The sequence below is a fragment of the Scyliorhinus canicula genome, chromosome 10 (assembly GCF_902713615.1).
Source record: "Scyliorhinus canicula chromosome 10, sScyCan1.1, whole genome shotgun sequence".
Taxonomy (NCBI): Eukaryota; Metazoa; Chordata; class Chondrichthyes; order Carcharhiniformes; family Scyliorhinidae; genus Scyliorhinus; species Scyliorhinus canicula.
In genome coordinates this window covers 41,296,956-41,317,154 of record NC_052155.1, presented here as the reverse complement: position 1 = coordinate 41,317,154, position 20,199 = coordinate 41,296,956, and the positions used below count along the sequence as shown (strand labels likewise).

Below are 20,199 nucleotides of genomic sequence, written 5' to 3'. Positions count from 1 at the left end.
TGCTCACGGGTTTCCCAGTGGTAGGGGGTGGCTTCAATGTGAAATCCAATTGACGAGTGGCAAGAAGAGAGATCCCCGCTGTCAGCGAACTGCATGCTGCTGAGACTCTGAATGAACCTGCCCCACCAGCAACTTAGGCTGTGGCAACCCGTGGCACTTCCCCAATGGAACTCACCACCAGCGTTGTCCCCTGGTATTACCCGAGTATGACCCTCTCCCCCATAGGGTCTGTACTTGTCTGTGTGTCTGTGCCGGGTTGTTTGTCAGGCGTACGTTGTGGGGACCCTGTCGTGATTCATGTTGGTGTGCTTAACACCAATGTGAATGGACAGCCTAACATGGGGAAGGTAGGGTGGTGGGGAGGGGGGTTGGGGAGAGGGGGGATAAACATGCATAAATGCCTGATATGCATATTCAATAAGATGTAAATGGAGATTCTGACTTTTAAGTCGGGATTCCTGTTACCTCATTGGTGGAGGACGGGGACAATTGGTCTGGGAAATCCTGCCGGCGTAAAGCCATTTTGGGTCTCTCCCACTCGATTCTCTGCCCCCTTCACCATTCTCATCCCCTGAGAATGGTGGTGGAAAATGCCCCCCTATAACATTCCTGCATAAATAATGGCGGTGCCAATAGTCTTGCTGTTCTTTAAGCAGCTAATTTATGGGTCACTATGATAAAGATGTAAGAACCATGCATCATGAGAAAACTACCAGCAGTTAACAAAATCTCATCAATAAAAGCAAATCGGGAGTTTTAGATACCGGAAGCAGGGCAGATAACTGATTAGTGACAGCCAGGTGACTTTTGCATGCTACGCTTTGGAGAATTGTGTTGTTAACCAGCTCAGTGTTTTCTGTGTTAAAGTCACTTGCGTGTCAAGATCTTGTTCCATGTTCTACCTGAGTTTGCTAATGAGATACTTCCAAACAGCCCTGCATTTCAACAGGAGAAATCAATTGATCAAGAAAGGGATTCTTGGTGAGTTGACTGTAAAAGGTTACAACCCCTACATTCCTCAATGCGATGGCCTTGGAAACTGGAAACCAACTCAATGCTATGAGAGCACTGGTGAGTGCAGTGATTTAACTTGAACATATCACCCACAGTATAGAAAACTAAGACATTTCACTAGGGAGCCAGAGGGTGGTAGAAAATGATAGAATTGCATCACAACACTAACTTGTTTTTCTGTAATTCCCCTTGAAGGGGAGCATCTGAAAGTATAGATGTGAGGCAGGATTTTGCATAGACAATGGAAAAGGCAAGAGGGAGATGGGAGTGATTAAATGGGGCACCAACAAAATGTTTGTTCAGAAAGGCTCCTGAAGGAAGAAAGAGCGGTGCCAAGACACAATGCTTTTATGAAAGAGTTCCAAAGACTGTTAGATCATTAGAGGTCAGGCACAATGGGTTAATCAACGTATGAGACAGAAAGATAAGTTAATGTACCGACACCACATGAACTGCAGCAGCTCAAGAAGGCGGCTCACCACCACATTTTCAAGGGCATATCGGGGTGGGCAATAAATGCTGGTCTTGTCAGCGATGCCAACATCCCATGAATTAAGTAAAACAATGATCTTTCAGGTATTGCTCTGTGCATGCAGCAGTTGCTGCTTTCATCATTTACACTAAAAGTATGAGAAAACTTGTCATTAAACGTGAGGGAAGCTGGATAGTATAGTCAGTTAGCATAATAAAATTTCACTTCTAGGAATTCAGTGTTAGTTGAGCTTGGACTGGTGAGCTGGCTTAAAAGGGAGCAGCAACAATGTGAAGAAGGGAAAATATAACAACCTCCATTATCTCATTTGTCAGTTTCTCAATTCCAATTATTCTGTAAGCACACACCATTTGAAACCTTGATGGGATTCTATTTTGTCATTCATCATTCTCTGGTGCAATGGTTAGCACCAGGGAACCAGGTTCAATTCTGGCCTTGGGTGACTGTGTGAAGTTTGCACGTTCTCCCCAGTGTCTGTGTGGGTTTCCTCCGGGTGCTCCGGTTTCTTCCCACAGCCCACAGATGTGCAAGTTAGATGGATTGGCCATGCTAAATTGCCCCTTTGTGTCTAAACGATGTGCAGGTTAGGTAGGGTTATGGGGATAGGGTGGGGCGTGGACCTAGGTAGGGTGCTCTTTCGGAGGGTCGGTGCAGACTCGATGGGCTGAATGGCCACCTTCTGCACTGTAGGGATTCTATGGACTGGACCCTTTTTTTCTTCAATACTGAAATTCTATTTTGTTCACTACAGGTCACTGTTGGTGTGTGGATGAGATCGGAAGTTATGTTCATGGTTCACTGGTTCATCGCTTGACCCAGATACCTCAATGTAAGTTGGAAGTTGTACAAAATCCTGCTGCGCATATCCTAACACACCCAGTCCCATTCACCCATCACCCCAGGGATGCATTAGATCCTCCACAGGCAATGCATCAAATTTAGAATTCTCATCCTTGCGTTAAAATCCCACAAAAAAAACTAAAACAGATATCTCAGACCCCCATAATTAGCAAAAGAAATGTTGAAAAGAGGGTTAGGTAGATGGTTTTAAAAGATTTTACTGCTCTCTATCTGTAACTTCCTCCAGCCCTGCAACCCTCTAGAAACTATGCATTCCTCCAATTCTTGCTTGTTGCACCTTCTCTAGTTTCCTTTTTCCATCAATAATATCCGTGCCTTTATCTGCCAGGATACTAAGCTCTCGACTTCTATCCCTAAACCTCTGCCTCTCCATCTCTTCGTCTTTTAAGATGCTTCTTATATCCTACCTCTTTGACCAAGCCTAAGTTAAATACAGTACTGTCACATCATGTGGCTTGGTGTCAAATGTTATTTGCTACCTGCTCATGGGAAGTATCTTGTCATGCCTTACAAGTGTTATATATATACAAGCTGTTGTTCAACTGAGCAGGTGGCAAGGGTGCCCACCAAAGTTGGTAGCGTTCTTCTTCACAAATGCATATTGAATCCTGAGACCTGAATGCAATTTTAAATCTGCTCCCTGAATGGGTAGCCACGTTGAATTTTACCACCTAATTCACATTGTTACTCTCCCACTGAAAACAAGCCTGCAGTTAGAATCAGACCTTCCACTCCTAAATTACTTAATTGGCTGAAAAGTACTTTTGGGAATCCTGGGTTGTGAATTTCATTATATAAATGTTACCACTTTCTTTATGTTTCTACAAACTATAGTGTGGGATTTTCTGCATTCCCCGCTGCATGTTTTGCGGCAGCAGAGGCAGACCACCATTGGTGGGATCTTCCAACGGGAACGTCCGGAAAATCACACCTATTGAGTTCACTCACTCTTTCGCTCGATTTCATATCATTTATTATTCACCTTTTCATAGACTCATAGAATCCCTACAGAGCAGAAGGAGGCCATTTGGCCCATCGAGTCAGCACCGACTCTCCAAAAGAACACCCCATCTAGGCCCAATCCCCGCCCTATCCCCATGATCCCACCTAACCTTTGGACACGTCGGGGCAATTTAGCATGGCCAATCCACCTAACCTACACATCTTTGGACTGTGGGAGGAAACCGGAGCTCCAGGAGGAAACCCACGCCGACACTGGGAGAATGTCAAACTCCATACAGACAGTGTCCCAAGGCCGGTCTCTGGCGCAGTGAGGCAGCAGTGCTAACCACTGTGCCACCGTGCCATCCAATCATCAACTTAATCCTCTTTCAAAAAGATTTATGGAATTTTTCAACATTTTCTTTTTTCTTTGAATTAGGGTGGTCAGAGAAATCTGTTTTAGTTTTTGCTGAAGCCTTCCCATGCTGAAGGCACTGAGCTCTCACTGGGGTTATGTAACGCGTGTCAATACGCTATTCCACTACGGGGGGCATCACAACAGAGTCCAATACTTTCTTTACCTGACTTCTCCCGAACTTGAAGGGAGAAGTATACAGAGTCACAGAATTGTCACGCTGTAGAAAGAGATCAATGGCCCATCATGTCTGCACTGGCCTTCCAAATGTTCACCTCACCTAATTCCATTTTTCCACCTTCTCCCTGTAATCCTGTGCATTCTCTTTGTTCAGATAACAGTGTAATTCCTCTTTGAATGCTTCAATTTAACCTGCCTCCACCACACTCTCAGGCAGCGTATCCACACCTTAACCACTTGCTGTGTAAAAAAATCTTCCTGCATAAACTATTGTTTCTTTCACTGATTACTTTAAACCTGTGTCCTCACATTCTTGATCCTTTCACAAGTGGGAATACTTTGTCCGTACCTATACTAATGTGGCCGAGGACAGCCAATTGAGCATGGTTTAGAGATAACATTTGCGTCCTTCCTAATCTATAGGACTCAGCTGCTAACGTAACACCAACTCATTGACCTGTTGAGGAAGCCCACTCACTTTAAAAAAATGTCTGTTTTCTTTATTTTCCTTAGACTCAGGTCTTCAAGAGTCACATACTGCGCAAATGATAGGGAGATTGTAAAATTGGTAACGGAGCTGTGACCAACAGTGTCTCCGTGACATCTCCCTTTCTCTCTCCGACTCAGATTACTAACTCATCACAAAGAGAGTTGCCTCTGCATATCCGTAACTTACTTGGCTTGGGTTTCATCTCTCTCAATTCTGAATTCTGGAGTCACATTGGAGTGGGGATAGTTGATGTATATGACAATAACTATCCATTAAAATGTTGCAGTTAGTGTTTCACTCTTCCTTTTGCAGGTCAGACGCCATGCCAACGCTCTCAGACCAATGCAGCTCTGGCTGGATGGAAGCATCTGGGCCTCCAGCTTAATACCACTACCAGAGATTTATTCTCTCCAAATTGTACTGAGGTAATTTTGAAACAGAATATTGAGGTACCCTACCACCATCGTTGCCATTTTATTGACGACTCATTTTCAAAGAAGAAATTTATCCATTAGGATTCCCCTTAAAGTTGGAGTAATTCCCTTACAAACCATATTAAAAGCCATCATGTCATTCTGGCTCCAATTAAAAAGAGCGATTTACCTTTAGGCATCTCTCTGAAGGAAATAGTCTCATCATTAAGGCCCCTTTTAACAGGAGGTCATCACAATCTCTTTAAAAGAGAGGAAAAGAACCCCATTCAGACACCCTTCTGGAGGAAGGAGGCTCACCATTGTGTCCCCTTTGAAAGAGAGTGCTTCTCATCATTTCTGAATCATAGTTTGCTTTGAAGTTTAAATCTTAGCTGGCCATATAAAATACCATCAATTATAACACACAGCACTTAATGGAGTTTAATTTGTTCAGCCAGCTCTGAAATCAAACCAGCTGTGGACTTCAAACAGTTCAGATACTAAAATGCAACTTCATAGCAACACTACCAAAAATACTAGGAACATTATTGACAAACCAGAATAATGTTCAGACATCTGCATCAGATAAGATGGTGAGGTGACAGAATGAGCTAAATTGATGGATACTTACCATTAATTTAGCAATAGTTCCGGGTGATTGCATTACGGCCGACATCATTAATTAGCAATGCACAAACCGAGTAAATCACAGATCAAAGGGAATTTATTAGAAATCCCAGAGAGACTTCTTGCTAACACCATTTTAAACAGACCAATATCAAGTTTTGATCTGACTCACCATTGCCTTTTAAAAGTGCTTCGCAAGAGAACAAGTTCTTATTGTTGTTTTGTTCACCTTCAGTCGTCCCTCTTTTAAAGAGGCAGTGTCAGCATCGACAATCTTTATTAGAGGCAGATTGACCATGAGGATCTGATAAAGAGATAGCAATAAAACATCATTTCGGGGGAGACATAATTGCCAGTGCCCCTTTTAGAAATATACGCTCACCATTAGGATCTTCTTTTAGAAAAAATATGTACAGGCAGGAAGGTGGGTTGAAGTGTGTCTACTTCAATGCAAGGAGCATCCGGAATAATGTAGGTGAACTTGGAGGGTGGATTGGTACTTGGGACTATGATGTTTTGGCCATTATGGAGACATGGTTAGAACAGGGACAGGAATGGTTGTTGGATGTTCTGGAGTATAGATGTTCCAGTAAGAGTAGGGAAGGTGGTAAAAGAGGTGGAGGAGTAGCATTGTTAATCAAGGATAGTTTAACGGCTGCAGAAAGGCAGTTCGGGGGATCTCCCGGGAAAAATCGGGAGGGCCATCGTGAACTCGGCCAAGTTTCACGATGGCCTCGGAGGCCGCTCCTCGCCCCCTATTCTCCCCTCCCAGCGGGGCTAGGAGCAGCGCTCCGTAACCCTCGGCCGCGGGGGCGTCACTCCAAGAATGACGCGGCCGGCACGCCTAATAATGTCAGCCGCGCATGCGCAGGTTGGCCGGCTCCAACCCGCGCATGCGCGGCTGATGTCATGACGCTGATGGCATGAACCCGCGCATACGCGGTGGCCTTCTTTCCCATCAGCTGCCCCGCAAGATGTGGCGGCTTGACCTTGCGGGGCGGCGGAGGGGAAATAGTGCGTCCGATCGGGGGCCTGTCCCCTCCCGAGCACAGTCGTGGTGCTCTTTCCTTCCTAGGCCACCTACAAGCCCCAAACGGGTTTCTCACTCCCGTTTCACGATGGCAGCGACCAGGTGTGTTTGCCGCCGTCGTGAAACGGCCGTGAATGGCAGGCCGCTCGGCCCATCCGGATCCTGAATGCAGATTACAGGGTCAACGGCAGGGTTCTTAGGAATGTGGAGGAACAAAGAGATCTTGGGCTTCATGTCCACAGATCTCTGAAGGTTGCCACTCAAGTGGATGGAGCCATGAAGAAGGCCTATAGTGTGTTAGCATTTATTAACAGGGGGCTTGAGTTTAAGAGCCGTGGGGTTATGCTGCAACTGTACATGACCTTGGTGAGACCACATTTGGAGTAGTGTGTGCAGTTCTGGTCACCTCATTATAGGAAGGATGTGGAAGCATTGGAAAGGGTGCAAAGGAGATTTACCAGGGTGCAGCCTGCATTGGAGGGTAGGTCTTATGAAGAAAGTTTGAGGAAGCTAGGGCTTTTCTCATTGGAGTGAAGGAGGATGAGAGGCGACTTAATAGAGGTTTCGAAGATGATGAGGGGGATAGATAGAGTAGATGTTCAGAGACTATTTCCTCGGGTGGATGTAGCTGTTACAAGGGGGCATAACTATAAGGTTCGGAGTGGGAGATATAGGAGGGATGTCCTAGGTAGGTTCTTTACTCAGAGACTGGTTAGTGTGGAATGGACTGCCTGTTGTGATAGTGGAGTCGGACACTTTAGGAACTTGATAGTTTAGGGATAGCTTGATCTTGGTTTCGGACAAAGCTCGGCACAACATCGAGGGATGAAAGGCCTGTTCTGTGCTGTACTGTTCTATGTTCTATTATTCTGGATGATTCTGGAACAGTCCCGGCGGATTGGAGGGTGGCAAATGCAACCCCACTATTTAAGAAAGGAGGCCGGGAGAAAACAGTGAATTACAGACTGGTTAGCCTGACATCAGTCCTAGGGAAAATACGAGAGTCTATTATAAAGAGTGTGATAACAAGACCCCGAGAAAATATCAATAGGAATAGATAAAATCAATATGGATTCATAAAAGGGAAATCATGTTTGACAAACCTACTGGTGTTTTTTGAGGATGTAACTATTAGAATAGATAAGGGTGAACCAGTGGCTGTGGTGTATTTGATTTTCAGAAAGCTTTTGACAAAGTCCCACATAAGAGGCTAGTGTGCAAAATTAAAACGCATGGGATTGGAGGTAATATATTGCATGAATTGAGAATTGATTAGCAGACAAGAAACAAAACGTCGGAATAAATGGATCCTTTTCAAAGTGGCAGGCAGTGACTAATGGGGTTCCACAGGGATCAGTCCTTGAACCCCAGCTATTCACAATATGCATCAACGATTTTAATGAGAGAACTTTTGTAAAGCTACAAAAGTGTCCACACCAAGTATTTCAGAGAAACTTAATTTATTCGCAATAATTATTATATACAACACACGGTAGATCCCAACTGGGGCTGCCATGCTGATGCCTAACTGGCTGGCTTTATATGCCATACAACCATTCACTGTTCATAGGTCCCCCACCCCCTTAATGTGGGAGCTTATATTTGATTTAATTTGATTTGATTTATTGCCACGTGTACTGAAGTACAGTGAAAAGTATTTTCCTGCGGCCGAGGGAACGTACACAGTACTCTACACAGTAGACAAAGAGAATAATCAACAGAGAACATTGACAAATGGTACATCGACAAACAGTGATTGGGTATGGTGCGGAACAAAGGCCCAAACAAAGCAAATACATGAGCAAGAGCTCATAGTTTTCTTACAGGGAATAGTGTTCTTACAGGGAACAGGTCAGTCTGAGGGGGAGTCATTGAGAAGTCTTGTAGCTGTGGGGAAGAAGCTGTTCCTCTGTCTGAATGTGCGGGTCTTCAGACTTCTGTACCTGCTGCCTGATAGAAGGGTCTGGAAGAAGGCAATGCCTGGGTGGGAGGGGTCTCTGATAATGCTGTCTGCCTTCCTGAGGTAGCGGGAGGTGTATACAGAATCAATGTGGGGGTGGCAAGCGTTGTGATGTGCTGGGCTGAGTTTACCACACTCTGCAGTATTTTGCGATCTTGGACCGAGCAGTTGCCATACCAAGCTGTGATGCAGCCGGATAGGATGCTCTCTATCACACATCAGTAGAAGTTTGTGGGAGTCGATGCAGACAGCTGAATTTCTTTAGCTTCCGTAGGAAGTAGAGACGTTGTTGGGCTTTCTTGACTGTTGCAACAACGTGAGTGGACCAGGACAGACTGTTGGTGATGGCGACCCCCAGGAACTTAAAGCTATTGACCATCTCCACTTCGGAGCCATTGATGCAGATGGGAGTGTGTGTCGTGCTGCACTTCCTGAAGTCAATGATCAGCCCCTTGGTCTTTCTGACATTTAGAGAGAGGTTGTTTTCGGTACACCATGCAACCAAGTGATTTATCCCCCTCCTGTAGTCTGATTCGTCGTTGTTTGAGATACGGCCCACCACAGTCGTATCATCCGCAAACTTATAGATTGAGTTCGAGTTAAATCTTGCCACACAGTCATGTGTGTATAGGGAGTACAGTAGAGGACTGAGCACACATCCTTGCGGGGCCCTGGTGTTGAGGACTATTGTGGAGGAGGTGCTGTTGCCTGTCTAGACAGTTTGCAGTCTGTTGGTGAGGAAATCAAGGATTCAGCTGCACAGGGAAGGGTCAAGTCCAAGATTGCGGAGTTTGGTTATTAGTCTTGTCGGGATAATGGTGTTGAAGGCGGAGCTGTAGTCGATGAACAAAAGTCTTACATAGGTGTCCTTGTTGTCAAGGTGTTCGAGTGTTGATTGTAGAGCGAGAAAGATAGCATCTGCTGTGGACCAGTTGCAGTGATAGGCAAATTGCAGTGGATCGAGACCATCTGGGAGGCTGGCAGTGATCCATCTCATGACTAGCCGCTCGAAGCATTTCATGATAACAGACGTCAGGGCCACCGGTCGGTAGTCGTTGAGGGAGGCTATCTTGTTCTTCTTTGTTACTGGTATTATGGTGGTCTTTTTGAAGGAGGTGGGGACTTCAGAGCGGAGGAGTGAGGTGTTGAAGATACCTGTGATATCTACACTCATTAGCTGGTCTGCGCAGGCTCTGAGTACTCGCCCAGGGACTCCGTCGGGGCCCGTTGCTTTCCGTGGATTCACTTTCAAGAAGGCAGCTCTTACCTCTGAGGCTGTAAGAGTGGGTATGGATGTGTCCAGGTCTGTTGGGACAGGTGGCACTGATCCATTGGCTGACTGCTCAAAGCGGGCAGAGAACTTGTTCAGATCATCGGGTAGGGATGCTGCAGTATTCGACAAGGTTCATGGGGAATTAATCGTTCCCATCCCATAAGATACTTGCGGGTTATAATAGGAACCAAATGTAATATTTCCAAGTTGAACATGAAATTTGGTGGGATTGTGAGTGGTGAGAAGCATGTTAAGAGGCTTCAGAGTGATTTAGACAAGTTGAGTCAGTGGACAAACACTTGGGTATGCAGTATAACTTGGATAAATGTGAATTTATCCACTTTGGATAGAGAAACAGAATGATTAAGTATTATTTAAATGGTGATGGATTGAAAAATGTTTACATACAGAAGGACTTGGATGTCCTAGTGCACCAGCCACTGAAGGCAAGCGTGCAGGTACTGCAAGCAATTAGGAAGGCAAATGGTATGTACATATCTTATAATCTCTACAGTGCAGAAGGAGTCCATTCGGCCCATTGAGTCTGCATCGAGTATCTGAAAGAACAACCCACCGATACCCAATCCCCGCCACACCACCTAACCGTTGGACACTAAGGGGCAATTTAGCATGTCCAATAAACGTAATCAGCACATTTTTGGACTGTGGGAGGAAACTGGAGCACCTGGAGGACACGCACGCAGATAGGGGGAGAAAGTACAAAGTTCCCACAGACGGTCACCCGAGATCAGAATCAAACCAAGTTCCCTGGCGCTGTGAGGCAGCAGTGTTGGCCTTCATTGTAAGAGGACTTCAGTGCAGGAGCAAGGATATCTTACTGCAGCTGTACACAGCCTTCGTGAGACAACACTTGGAGTATTGTGTTCAGTTTTGGTCTCCTTATCTAAGAAAGGATATACTTGCCGTAGATGAAGTGCAGCAAAGGGTTGACTGGGCCTGTATTCACTGGAATTTAGAAGAATGCGAGAGGATCTGATTGAAATGTATGAAATTCTGACAAGGCTGGACATATTGAATGCAGGGATATTTTTTCATTCTGGCTGGAGTTTCTGGAACAAGGGGTCACAGTCTCAGGATATGGGGTAGGCCAATTAGGACTGAGACGAGGAGAACCACCGTCACTCAGAGGGTGATGAACCTCTGCAGTTCTCTAGCAGATGAGGCTGTGGGGGCCAAATTACTGACTATATTTAAGAAGGAATTAGATAGATTTCTAGTCTTTAAAGGTGTTAAGGGGAATGGGGAGCGTGCAGGAGTAAGGTGTTGAGACAGAGGATCAGCCATAATCATATTGAATGTCTGAGCAGGCCCGAAGGACTGAATAGCCTAGTCTTGCTCCTATTTTCTATGTTTCTATACTTCATCACAATCTTCTTTCATGAGCAGACATCAACAGAAGCTAGAGTATGGAGTAAATATCCACCGTTACTACCTAGGTGTTAGGCATTACCTCAGTGGAGTGCAAAGAGAAGAATCCATCAGAGAGTCATGTGCCTGTTATAGGACCTTCTTGCCTGTTTGTGTTGAAGTGGGATCCCTGGGAATTCTACTGGGAGGTATTTTGATTGGCCCTCCTGTAAAGAAGGCCAATCAGCCAGCTTCGGTACCTGTGTGATATGTTCCCTTTATCAATTTGTTGCCAATTAGGGACAACTTTTGCTGCAACTCAGGTCTACTAGAAATTTGGTTGAAGCTATCCACTGCTCTTTTCATGTACAGCCCACAAAGTCAGCAGAGACTTTCGCCCCTTTAGTCTAGGCTGCACCAAGATCCTGGGCTTCAAACGTGGCCCATCAACTAACACACCACCGATCAAATATACATTTCTGGTGTATTTGTAACCCTCACAAAACTACATTTTCTGAACTAAAAGATCTGGATGAAGGACCTCTGAACACTTAGTTGAATCATTCAAGAAATTAACGAGATAAAATAGGGAATATATTTTGTTCAAACAGTTAACAAAATGTAAATTTTTCCAAAAGTAGATTTTGAACATTATACCCTGTCTCAGCTCCTACATTTGTCACTCTTACACAATGATGTTTATGTCCTGTTTTGCAGACTGGAGAATACAATATCTTGCAATGGTCCGACTCGAGAGATGGTGAAGCTTGGTGCGTTGACCCAGCGACAGGGAAAGCTTTTCAACTGGCTGGAACAGACTCAGATGGGCAGCCACAGTGTGAGTACAGCCACTAGATCTGAGCAGAGTGAGGGTGTGTGAGGTTAGGGAAATTCAAGAATGGAATTTCCAGATGTAGTCGGGATGCTGATTTTTAATTTGGTGTGAGACTCCTTCCAATTTCTAGGTCTCATGTCATTGTCAAACAGGATAACGTTTCCTTGCAATCTCAGGTAATGTCATTTTGAGCTGCACTCTGGGAAGTGCATCTCGAATCATAGGGCAGGATATACTGGCTTTGCGGTGGCAGGCTGAAAGATGGGAGGTTGAGAAAATAGCATGAGCAAATTAAAATGATTGCACGCCCCAGTAAGGGCAGAGTTCCAGGACCACTGGCATTTTGCCAGTGGGGGTGTGGACTTCCTGCCACTGAAGGCTGCCTCCTTGCCTGGCCCTCTGATTTCAAACTGATTTTCACAGCTTGGTCTGAGCAGTTTATGCTGAGATACAATCTCAACCCCTGATCTACATCACCTGCACCTACCTCTCCTGATGGGGCTGTCCAGATACCAGGATTGCCGGCTCTTTAATTGGGCCTGAAGCATCCATGTCCCACTTGCCATCCTTAAATGGACAGTGAGCATGAAGTAGGCCAATTAGGAGGCCGCTGCTGGAGTACAGGTTGCGGACCCCCATCATGGTTCTTTATTTTTTTCAATTCTTTCATGAGATTTGGGGGTGGCTGGCAAGGCCAGCCTTTCTTGCCCATCCCTAACTATCCGAGAACTGATTGGCTTTTTCATTTTGGAGCAAAGTTGAGAATCAACCGCAGTGTTGTTGATCTGGAGCCACATGTCGGCTGTACCAGGTAAGGATGGTAGATTTCCTTTCCTAAAGGACATTATTTACCCGGATGGGTTTCATGCTGCTAGAAGATTTTTGGCTTACTTTTTATATGAACCGCCATATTATTTTCATATTCTTTCTTTGGTTGTTTTATTTCCTATTTCAGTTTCTCTCTCAACTTATTATATTTGGGCTGCTTCTTACTTGAAGAATTCACCTGACATGTTTCATGCACTCTCTTTTTTGTTTCATCATATTCTTTACCTCCCATGTCATCCAAGAAGCTCTGACTTTGGCCCCCCTTCTTTTCTCTCTGGTTGGAATATACCTCACCTGCATCTAAAATATCTCTTCCTTAAAGATCACCCATTGTTCATTTACAGTTTTCTCTTGCCACACCTTGGTTTTATTTTACCCCGGCTAGGTGGCCCCTTGCTCCTGCCATTTTCGCAGCCTCCCACCTTCTAGCCTGCCACCGTGAGGCCAGTCAAAATCCTGCCCTATAATTCTGGATGATTCATTGAAGTTAGCCCTGTTTCAATTGGAAGTTTTACTTTAGATTGTTCCTTGCGCTTTCCAATTACTAACCTGAACATTATGATACAATGATCACTCTTTCTGATGTGTTGTCACTAAATAACCTAAACACATTTTATGATCTTTCTCGCCTTAAATCCCACCCAGCCTGTGTTTGTTAGTATGGCTGAGATTGGTGTTCAAGTATCACTAGCAGTAACCGCAAGTACTTGAAACTTCTTTGCCGTGTATAATTAAACATTGTGCAATTGACAGCATACTTCAGAGAGATAGAACTGTTAATCAAACAATGTTTTCATTGACACGCAAGCGGTTCATTACTTTAATGAATGTCGAGGCTCTCACTTTCAAAATGTCTGGATGATTGACACTTTTGTTGGGCTGAAGCAAAAATTATTTTTATTAAGAAAGTGGGAAGTTAGCAATGAATAACTTTTTAAAAGTTTTTTTTTTACACATACTATTGATTGGTTAATTGGTTCTATACACTTTACACCAGGTTACACAGCATAGAAATGCCATAGCTTGACATGCAGGGCAAGAGGAGTCATAAGAAGTGGTTGGTGGCATGGGGGCATGAGAGGCAATCGTCAGTTGGGGGACATGAGGTAACCTGGATGGGGCATGAGAGTATGTGGGGTGTAGGGGGGGGGGGTGGATGAAGGTATAGAAGTGAAAGAATGTGGGGGTGAGGGCTGGAGGGAATTGCTGATTTCAATATGATTGGGACAAAGTCCCACAATACGGAGGAGGGTTTTTTAAACAGCCTGCCCCTTCAGCGGGCAGTCCGTATGGCTGCCTCTGAACAGTTTCCCTGGTCAGACTGCAACCCGCAACCTCCCTACCTTGGAATGAAAATAATGACCTTTCTGGCAGCTTTTCCTGTGTCAGGCAGATTGAGCCGAGATGTTTCCCGACTCCCGCTTCCCGCCTTGAGAATGAAACTCCAGCCCATTAAGCACAAAGGCAAGGAAGCCATGCTGAACCTATGTGAATCAGTGGTGGGACCTCAGCTGGAGACCTGTGTCCAATGCTGAGCATTGCACTTTAGGAAATTTGTCAAGAGGATGCAAAGGAGTTTTACTCGATTCGTACCGGGAATGAGGAACATCAGTTAAATGGGGAGATTAAAGAAATTTAGTTGATCTCGGCAAGGTTAGTTGCCAAATTGGAAACATACCCCATTGTATCAAGAAATACCATTGTGTCAAAAGAAAATGAGCCACGGCAATTCTGCTCCTTTTCTCTCCTGCGATGGTTCCATTGCCCTCTAAGCATTGGAATTGAAGATTGTAATAATCCCTGCAACATTAGTAATAAGCAGGTTGAACATCCAATGTGGGATTGTTTCAATTCTTTAAAAAGCTCAGGGCTTGCCAAGTTTGAAGGGGAGGAATGTAGTGGGCCATATGAGGGTGAGTGAGTGCAACCATCATTTCCTAGAAATTCCTTTATTTCCATCTGGAGTTCCTCAGGATAATTTATGAAGCTACTCACAGATTTGTTGCGATCTCCAACAATAACAATTATTAGCAACTGGGAAGGGTAGTATGTGACTGTATTCTCAGGGAGTGACACTTGAGGGACAGTTAGAAAATAATCTGTACATTTAGTTTAGTTGAACTGTTTAATTTGTTGAAATGAGTCCTTAAGTTGTTTTGAAATTGAGTTAGGAGAATGTTTGTGAAAAGGGGAGTGTTAAAAACGGTGTGGAGATCGAGTGGGGAAGTAATGTCAAACTCAATGGGTGCGATTCTCCGCAGCCGCGATGGGTGGGAGAATAGCAGGCCGTGCCGTTTTGTCCCACAACGCGGTCCGACGTGCTCCCGCTATTCTCCCCACCGGCCAAATGTCCGTGGTCGGCATACTCGCGGAAAGCCAGGGAGAGTCGCCCGATGGAGGCAGAATGGCGACTCTCCAGCACCCCCGCTATCCCCCGGCCTGGATGGGCCGAGTGGCATGCTGTTTCCGACCTGTTCATGAAGGCAGCAACCACACCTGGGGCGGGATTCTCCCCTACCCGGTGGGGCGGGGGGTTCCGGCGTAGCGGAGTGGCGCCAACCACTCCGGCGTCGGGCCTCTCCAAAGGTGCGGAATTCTCTGCACCTTTGGAGGCTAGGCCCGCGCCGGAGCAGTTGGCACCACGCCGACTGGTGCCAAAACCGGCACCAACGGCCTTTGATGCCCGCCGCCCGGCTCCGGGGCTGGCCGAAAGGCCTTCGTCGGTTCGCGCATGCGCCGGTGGGGGATTCTCTTCCGCCTCCACCGTGGTGTAGGCCGTGGCAGTGGCGGAAGAGAAAGAGTGCCCCCACGGCACTGGCCCCCCCCCCGCCGATCGGTGGGCCCCGATCGCGGGCCTGGCCACCGTGGGGGCACCCCCTGGGGTCCGATCGCCTCGCGCCCACATATCGTCGGGCCGGCGTCTCTAAGAGACGCACTCTTTCCCCTCCGCCGCCCCGCAAGATCAAGCCGCCATGTCTTGCGGGGCAGCTGAGGGAAAAGATGGCAACCGCGCATGCACGGGTTTGAGCTGCCCACCCCGCGCATGCGCGGCTGATATCATTAGGCGCCGCCGTGGCGTCATTCTTGGCACACCGGGTCTTGACGCCAGGGACAAGGCCCGGCGGCCGAGTTTCCCGGCACGGCCCTCCTATCCCCGCCGGTAGGGGAGGATAGGGGGCGAGGAGCGGCCTCCGCGGCCGTCGTGAAACTCGGCCGAGTTCACGACGGCTTTGCCGATTTTTCCGGTTGCGGAGAATTCCGCCCAATTGTTTACAGATAACGAAAGAACTTGCATTTATATTGCACCTTTTCCATCAGGATCTCAGGACATTCCCGAATCCTTTTAAAACCAATTAACTATTTCTGATTTGTAGTTACTGTTTTAATGCGGTGAAAAATGCAGTCAATTTTTACACTGCAGATTCTAAAACCTGTAGGATGCTAGACGAGATAATCTATTTTAGTGATGTTCATTAAGAACTAAATATTGGCCAAGGGGAATAAGTTCCCTAATTATCTTTGAATGGAACCATAGGAACTTCCATATCCACCAGTGAGGGCAGATGGACCTCAGTTCAATGTCTTATCCCAAAGGCAGTGCCTCTGACAGTGCACTACTCCACCAATACTCAATACTCAACTTTCAGCTCACTGTCCTGCTCTCCGGTCCACATGTCCGTCCTTGGCCTGCTGCAATGCTCAAGCTAATCCCAGTATAAACCAGAGGAACAGCACCTCATCTTCCGATTAGGTATGTTAACTCCTTCTGGACTTAACATTGAGTTCAACAACTTCAGACTGTGAACTCTCTCCTCCACCTTCACCCCATTTTTGTTTCTATCAATTTATCTTAATTTCTTCCATAGATCAGTGGCTGGATTCTCCGTTTCAGCGGCTAAGTGCCAACTCGAACGGAGAAAGCGTGGGATGTTTACGATGGGAAAATAGGCGCTGACCCCTCACTGCTTCCGGGACCAGTGAGGGGCTAGCAGCGGCGCCAGGTGAAACTCCCTGCTCCCGCACCGAAAACGGCCGAAAAATGGCCGGGTCGCTGGCCGCACATGCGCATGGCTGAAGACGAGCAGCGGTTGCGCCGTACAGCATGGCGCTGGCCGTGTGTGGACCCGCCCGCCATCCGCAACCCCACAGGCCACCCCCTGGCCATTTCCCACCAGTCCCCCCAGCCTCACGGAAGCTCCCGTCCCCCCGGTTAGCGGCCCGGATCCCGACCGAGTGTGGCGGCGCTGGACACAGTCTGCAGCTGCCATGCCGGGTTCCCGACCGCTGTGACCTCGCGTGTCCCACGCCGTCAGGAACACAGCCCACTAGGCCGGAGCATCATAGGAGGGCCTGCCGATAACGCGCCATTCCAATGGCATGCGGTGCGTGACGCAAATTACGCCATTTCTGAGGGAACAGAGCATGGCTGACCATCGACAAACTGGCGCTGGCTCCGATTTGGGCATCGGAGTCAATGTTACAATATCGGCATCGGACAATGGAGAATCCAGCCCCTGTTTTTTGCTCACCATTATTCCCCTGGCCCCACTCCACTTGGGCCAACTGTTCCTAGTTGCTCTTTGACACACACTGTTCACCTTTGTTCTGCCATTAACACATTCTAATCTCTTAATGTGTCATTATCTGCACCCTTCTTAGCCTTAATCACCCCCATTTACATTCACTTTGTCTTTTGGTCCCCAACATCTTTGTCAATCGCCACCTGTCACTGGCCCCCATTGCTCCATGGCCCCCCACAACTGTATAAATCTGATCCTATTTCCATTACTCTCCAGCTTCGACAGAGTCATTCAGACTCAAAACGTTAGCTCCCTTCTCTCTGAACAGATGCTGTCAGGCCTGCTGAGAATGTCCAGGATTTTCTGTTTTTGCTCCATCAATATTAATAATAATAATCTTTATTGTAACAAGTAGGTAATACTTTATTGTAATGCATTAACACTGTAATGAAGTTACTGTGAAAAGCCCCTTGTCGCCACATTCCGGTGCCTGTTCGGGTACACGGAGGGACAATTCAGAATGTCCAAATTATCTAACAGCACGTCTTTTGGGACTTGTGGGAGGAAACTGGAGCACCCGAAGGAAGCCCACGCAGACAGAGGGAGAACTTGCTGACTGCACAGTGATGACAAGCCGGGAATCAAACCTGGGACTCTGGCCCTGTGAAGCAACAGTGCTAACCACTATGCTACCGTGCCGCATTGAAGCAGAAGTGAGCACAGAGAATAGAGTAACTCTGTCTGCAGAGGGATGCTGGAGTATGAAATGTTTTACCACATGGGAGTGGTTTGCACAGAGCCTATTTAGATGAAGAGTAAATAAATCCTTAAAACAGATGAAGATAAAGGTTTCAGGGAGAGAGCAAGGAAATGAACTGGACTCTTGATTCTATTATCTGGGGTAAAATCTTTGGTTTGGACATGATGAATACTCCCTTCTCTATTTCAAAAAACAAGATTGACTTTTTAACATGCATTTAAACATGGAAATGGAACATCAAAATTCCATCTCATCTGGAGGACGAGCCCTTCAACAATGCAGCTATCTTCTGTTGCCCTGCTGTAACATCAACTTAGTTGTGAGCTTGAAACAACAGTCTTCCAACCTGCTGAGTCAAACTGACGCAGATGATACGAACAATCTGGCTGTTTCTTTCTTGGCGTGTGGGTGTCAGGTGATATTGGTTAAGGATTAATCAAAGAAGCTCCATTTTGGCCATACTTGGCTGTGTCATCGCTGAAGAAATTACTGGCTAATTATTGATAAAATGACCATTTCCATCCTCAGGGATGTTTTTTCTTGCCATTAAGGGATAAGGATTGTTCGTAGATAAAATTTAGTCATGGATTATTTTTCCTCAGCTTCTCTTCAGCCTGTATCGAATGAAGCTTGTGTAGCCAGCAAGAATTTTGCTCACAGAAATATGTGCAGTACAGCAGACAATAAGTCACACAGCACTCTTGATAAGCCTGTGATAAACAGTAGGAAGTGCTGTGTACAATAGCTTTGGAGCAACTTCATAGCTGTGTCGGAGCAACAGTCTATCATTAAATATAACCAACAGTTATATTTTGCCACAGTAACTCACTCATTTGGCTTGAGTGTAACAGCAGTGTCTTCTCCAACCAAGTGTCAATCGGAGTTCATTGCACTCTTAGGCTGGAGAGGCAAACAGGATCTGGCTCACGTATCTGACATGATAAAATCAATTTTTTGTACACATGTCGCAATGGTTCTTGCTGAAACATTTGGAAGTCAACAATATTTTCAGGTTGAGGTGGCAAGGGGAAGGGAGTAATTATTTATGCCCTGCAAAGTTACAACTGACAAAGTTAAGGGTTGGGGCTGTTTAGCACACTGGGCTAAATCGCTGGCTTTGAAAGCAGACCAAGGCAGGCCAGCAGCACGGTTCGATTCCCGTAACAGCCTCCCCGAACAGGCGCCGGAATGTGGCGACTAGGGGCTTTTCACAGTAACTTCATTGAAGCCTACTCGTGACAATAAGTGATTTTAGGGGCTGGTTTAGCTCACTCAGCTAAATCGCTGGCTTTTAAAGCAGACCAAGCAGGCCAGCCGCACGGTTCGATTCCCGTACCAGCCTCCCCGGACAGGCGCCGGAATGTGGTGACTAGGGGCTTTTCACAGTAACTTCATTGAAGCCTACTCGTGACAATAAGCGATTTTCATTTTTCATTTTTTCATTTCTTTTTTAACTTCATGTTCACCCTGGGGATTCCCGTGAATCTGACGTACATTAATGAATGGGCCGCTTACACATTAATGGATAATACTGCTCCTGCAGCTTATTAAACAAAGTGCAAATCAAAATATTAGCTCTGTTAGTTAGTCAAGCATGGGATATGTTGCCAAATTGAAAGGGAGCAAATGCCAAAGCAAACAGAAATTTGGGTTGTAACACTAAATCTAAGGAGGCTTTATGGACACAAAACAAATTGGCGCGATCACCACTTCGAGTACAGCAATTAGTCTTAGTCACTGTTCTTCAGAAAAGTTAGAGGTTTCAAAGAATGGCAATAAAATGAGAGCATGGTGCTGGACTATCCCCCCACGGCATGTATTCTGGTGCTGGAGGTGGCTAGCCATTGGCCTTCTGGCCCGATTCGAACCCAGATCCCTGGCACTGTGAGGCAGCAGTGATAACCACTGTGCTACAATACCATGGTAAAGGAAGAGGATGAAGGGGGTGTCAGGACGGGGGAAGGTAACCAATATAGCCCCTTTCTGATGCTCTGCAGTTTGATGTGAGGATGACATGGCCCGCAGGCACCTTGCACCCTGCCCTGCTCCAAGGCCATTAATTCTCGGTGTCTCATCGCTTGAAGGTTATGCCTCCCAGTTATCCTCTAAAGTAAATTGAGTGTCATTGTCTGTCCTGGTGGATGTGAATATAAGAGCAAGTGACAGTGTTTCTTCATGATCACTGTCTCC

At 46.2% G+C, this 20,199-nt stretch overlaps 1 protein-coding gene across 1 annotated transcript in view; it reads left to right on the top strand.

The window, feature by feature from the left end:
- The window catches only part of tg (thyroglobulin), a 475,922-nt gene that overhangs the window by 46,808 nt on the left and 408,915 nt on the right, over positions 1-20,199 (top strand). The window contains exons 12-15 of the mRNA XM_038808459.1: positions 934-1,071; positions 2,259-2,336; positions 4,708-4,820; positions 11,784-11,904. Of these exons, the coding sequence (XP_038664387.1) occupies positions 934-1,071; positions 2,259-2,336; positions 4,708-4,820; positions 11,784-11,904 (450 nt within the window). The remainder of the gene's footprint in view (positions 1-933; positions 1,072-2,258; positions 2,337-4,707; positions 4,821-11,783; positions 11,905-20,199) is intronic.